General features: G+C 37.0%; 1 protein-coding gene across 1 annotated transcript; it reads left to right on the forward strand.

The window, feature by feature from the left end:
- The first annotated feature begins 1,453 nt into the window (after positions 1–1,453).
- LOC134200040 (uncharacterized) lies at positions 1,454–2,522 on the forward strand. The gene is made up of 2 exons (XM_062671962.1): positions 1,454–1,600; positions 1,979–2,522. The coding sequence occupies exons 1-2, from the start codon at positions 1,468–1,470 to the stop codon at positions 2,140–2,142; spliced, it is 297 nt and encodes a 98-aa protein (XP_062527946.1). The 5' UTR covers positions 1,454–1,467; the 3' UTR covers positions 2,143–2,522.
- The last annotated feature ends 2,350 nt before the right edge of the window (positions 2,523–4,872 follow it).

Here is a 4,872-nt window from a genome sequence, read left to right on the forward strand (position 1 = left end):
TGCAGTACGCTCGAAAGAGAGTTATCTTCACCCCGTCTGAACTCCGCGCAAACCTGCGAGCCAACATATTCGCCCGTACCGACAACGCTCTCTGCTCCCGCTCAATATCCTTAATATCGCTAAGGTCGACAGTTACTATATGTCCCAGATATTTAAATTCATAAACCCTAACTAGGGGAGTACCGTTCGAGAATACAGGTGGTATACTCTGAGGACATTTAGCACCACCGCCTTCAAATACCATAAACTGGCTTTTACTAGTATTGTATCTCAGACCGTGACCACCGGCATATTCCTCACAGACACGTATAAGCTCTCGGAGACCGCAGACCGACGCACTCAGCAACACCATGTCGTCCGCGTAGCTTAGATTATTAACACAAACGTCATCGACGTGACAACCGACATGTTTGCCGCTGAGCTCGCCGATCAGCGCGTTTACATACACATTAAACAGCGTTGGCGAAGTCAGCCCCCCCTGCCTCACCCCGCACTCCAACCGATATGGCTCAGACACTGAATCCGCCCACCTAACATTATTAACCTGGTGAGCGTACCAATATCTAAACATGGCTATAAGCTCGAGCGGCAGGTTTAAACTCACTAGCTTCCTCCACAATATATCATAAGCAACCAGATCAAATGCCTTAAATAAATCGAGAAAGCACGCAAACACCGGTGTCTTCCTATCCGTATAATACCTAACGGTATGCTTAAGGCATAGTATTGCGCTCTCTGTCGATAGTTTGGGTCTAAACACAAACTGATTGTGGTGCAAGTTTGTGTACATTTCTAGCTGTGTATCAAGCACACCATCGAATACCTTTGCGAACTATTTTGGCTAATGAAATGGGTCTATAATTGCTTTTATCAGCTAGGTCCCCCGTTCTATTCTTCACAACAGGAACCACCAGCGTTCTCAACATATCTGCTGGCAGGTAAGCGTGGCCCACGCACACACAGTAGAACAATGCCAGCACTTTAGAGATGTGAGGTGTGAGAGATGTGAGGCAAAAACCTACCGCTCCGCTAAGCCCTTCAGCATAGAACGCCTCAACTGACGACCTCACAGTTGGCTGCACAGAAAAATGTTCCCTAAACGCATCGGCTATTCCCTTGTGATCACTGATGCCATCGACGCTCACAGGAAGACCAGTCCCAATATCACATTTCTTCTTGCCACGCCAAAAACTTCCGAAGTCACCCACTGCGTGTTTCTCCGCAAGGGTGTCCATTTTTAGTTGGTCTTGGTGATCTTGACACCACTTCAAGCGTGACTTAAAGACCATTCTACTTTCACACATCTCATCGTACATGACCCCAGTACTCGGCCTACCACACAAAACCCATTCTGTAAATTTATTCCTGGCATTCCTGTGAGCCTCAGCAACGTGCTTGTTCCGACCCATTATGCGTGAACCAGTGTATCCACTATCACGTATTTAATCTTTTCAGGATACTTATCATATGTCATTGTGGATTTTTGGTATTCTGTTAGCTGGCTTCGTGACATGTGCACCACCTGTGCTAGTTGAGATGAACGTCAATGAATTGGATGAAATTAAATATGCACTGGCCGACCAACTCGTTGACTACACAGGTAATTTTCAATGTTAAATGAAATATCTTCAAGCCTGGTAGTGAGTGCTTAATATTAAAGCTATTGCTTTGAGCTATAATTTGGGTTGGTTCAATAAATAACATTCAAAGAATGTAACATTTATCAGCTGATCGCTTTTGGTATTAAGTTTAAGCTTTGTTTACTTGACAATGACACTTTGTAAGTGATTCTGAGATGATTAACATAAACGTCTAAATCTTAATAGTCATATAATAGACAAATGTATTTCACTCAAACTGATCATTAGCCACAGTGAAACATGTCTAGATTTAAGTAGTAAATAATATTTAAAAAACACAGTAGTACCTATTCAATAAAGAATTTAATACTTATTTTTAAATCTGTTACTATTTCCAGATGATAACTATAGAACTGCAATATATAATGCTTTAGATTATGTTGAAGTGCACTCTATAAGGTACACTCTTTGGAAAAACTTCCCGATGGACTTGACTATGTTTTTTGGCTTCGCGGGGTTCTGTGCCACCTACATCATTGGCTTGTTACAATTTACATATTAGTTTTTAATTGCCCGTTCTAGCAAAACTGAACTGCTTGTAGTTCATAAGCCTTAGATATTCTGGACACATGAATACTAAAGTACTCTTATTGAGTTCCTTAGAACTTACTTTATTGAAAATAGTTTAGCCAACGTTTGGTCCTTACATCACCCAGGGAGAGAAAAGGTGTAGATATTCCAATCTGATAGATGTTCTTATTGCCCTGAGTGTCGGGCCAAGCGATCTATATTTCCAATTCAAACAAATATTTTGTATGAAAAGCGTAATATGTTTAACAACAAAATATTATGTTTATTTTCTTTACGTCATGGTGTGTAATATAAAGTAATGCACTGTAAGTGGCTTAGATTTATTATTAGAATAAAGCCTTTTCAAACTTAAGCCTTGTTTTTTTTATATCGTTTTTGTTAATCCCAAAATATACTCATTGTCTTATAGGGGTGTTCATATTTGATAATCTGCTTTTAAACAACATTATTGTTTTTTATTTACCAAAGTTACTCTCACTGTTACTATCTATTCTTGTTGTAAAACAGCTGTTAGTTCAGGTAGGATGGGTGGAAGATATGGCTTTAACTTTTAAAGAAAACAAAATGCGAACAGATAATTCTGTTACTGATTTTTATTGCAAGTGAAGACCATAGCAATGAACAGCATGATGTAGCAACAAAATATGATGATAGCAACTTTATAGATGAAACAGACAATAAAACTATTCTAATACATACAAGGTAACGATTGCGCGTAAAATTAACGATAAATTCTTAAATTTTGCCATGAAAAAACGAAATAATGGTGTGTTAAAATAAATAACTTACTTGAAAACATTTAGTAGTTTGTATGTATTATAATTTATTGAGAGTTACGATTGATAAAAATCTCTGTTTCTATTTTATTCGTATGTAGAATAAATAAGTTTTTCAGAAGAATTCTCCTAGATTTAATTTTTATGGTTCTTTCCAACTGTTAAAATTTATCTACAGCTAATTACCAGGCATGAATGACAAACCATGCTGTAAATATATAGATTTAACAATACTTGTTTTAGGAAAGAACTACATCTTATAGAATCTGCATTGGGAGTCTAACTTGTCAGTGCTCGACTACATAGCCGCTGTTTACTTACTGAGTTTCTCACCGGATCTTATCAGTGGGTCGCCATTCTGACCCGGGGGTAGATTCTGCGAAGCACTACTCTTGTCAGGATTAGTGTTAGCAAAGACTGAGTCCGGGAGCTCACCTACCCATTCGCGCCTAACAGGCTTTAGGCTATCAGAAGCATGTAGGATAAAAAAGGCTGAATATGACTGTTGTGCCTTATCTTGTAGTTTCGCGGTGATATATCAACTTGTGAAAAGATAGCGTAAAGCGTCATATTTGTGACTTCGCCTTTAGGACAAGAACTTTATCATCTTATAAAGTGTAACGTTTTGTCTCCGAAAATGTACGAGTCAAGATATTTTCGCTCTTAATTTGCAAAGCATAATCTCCTTGTACTTTCATCAAATAGCAGGATAACAAAGCGTAACAAAAAGGGGTTGTAATTAAAAAAAACGCTAGACTGGACTGATTTTCGTATTTTATTTTAGTCAACCTTTGTGAACAGACAAAGGCCTCAGTGCCTTTAATAAAGGTTGCTTCCAGTTGCCAGATAAGTAATAGGTTATCCATGGCACAATCATTATCTTTTTTTGCAAGAAATCACTTTAACGGCTGACATATCAATACGTAAATCTGTGCGAGTGAGTTCATGCCTATTTCTACAGCAAAGCAATAATGTGTTCTTGGATGTGTGGAGATTGGCGTGGGAGAAAAATAAAATATTAATTGCAACATCCTCATAATAAGCTAATTTCGAAGCTGTTCGAAAAAATCTGCTAAACAAGATTTTCTAATGAGCACAAGATAAGTTATAGAATCAAAGATAAGAAACATTCGCATTTTTATACTATATACGTGAAATAAACAGATAAAACTATTATTATCTCACAATAGCGCGCTTACCCATGCTTGAAGGTGCCACACGTCCACGAGGTCACGGGAAATTGCTGTTTGTCATTTATAACAAATAAAACCATCTTAAAATAAATAGGTTAAGTTCTTCGTGGTCACCATACTTTTAAGCATACCCCTTTCTTGGTAGAACAATAGTAGTAATAAGTTGAAAGGTGATGAACCCCGGGCGAGAATTCAGAGGTTCAGAGACTGATGTAACTTTTTCTCAATTTTTTTATTTTTAAAAACTAATTTATGAAATGTCATTATAATAAAAATATGCATTCCACGAATTTGTATTCAAAATCTACGTATCTAAAATTTGGTATTGCTTGCTAGCATTTTCAGTATTACTTGTTAACTATCCTACTAATAATATAAATATGAAAGTTTGTAAGAATGTATGGATGTATGCTTGTTACTCTTTCACGCAAAAAGTATTGGATGGATCTTGATGAAACTTAACAATGATATAGCTTACACATCAGCATAGCACATAGGCTATACTTTACAAAGATATTGTGTTAAATACCCAAAAGATAACGATAAGTGTCAAGGAAGTAGTAGGAAAAAATCTGCCATCTGCGAGCTATTCTGGAGTGCGCTGCAAAAACCGTTGGAGTTACACATACATATAAGTATATAATGTATAATGGAAATGTTTATTTTAAATAGTCCTACAAAAAAGTCTACGACAGCATATATCTGTATTATATATAATTATATATCTATATT

Source organism: Bombyx mori, chromosome 13, assembly GCF_030269925.1.
Source record: "Bombyx mori chromosome 13, ASM3026992v2".
In the NCBI taxonomy this organism is placed as follows: Eukaryota; Metazoa; Arthropoda; class Insecta; order Lepidoptera; family Bombycidae; genus Bombyx; species Bombyx mori.

Bases quoted from the DNA above. Each gene is read 5' to 3' on its own strand.
- LOC134200040 (XM_062671962.1), top strand. From the start codon at position 1,468: ATGTCATTGTGGATTTTTGGTATTCTGTTAGCTGGCTTCGTGACATGT. The intron at 1,601-1,978 runs GTAATTTTCAAT...TACTATTTCCAG, and splicing joins CCAACTCGTTGACTACACAG to ATGATAACTATAGAACTGCA.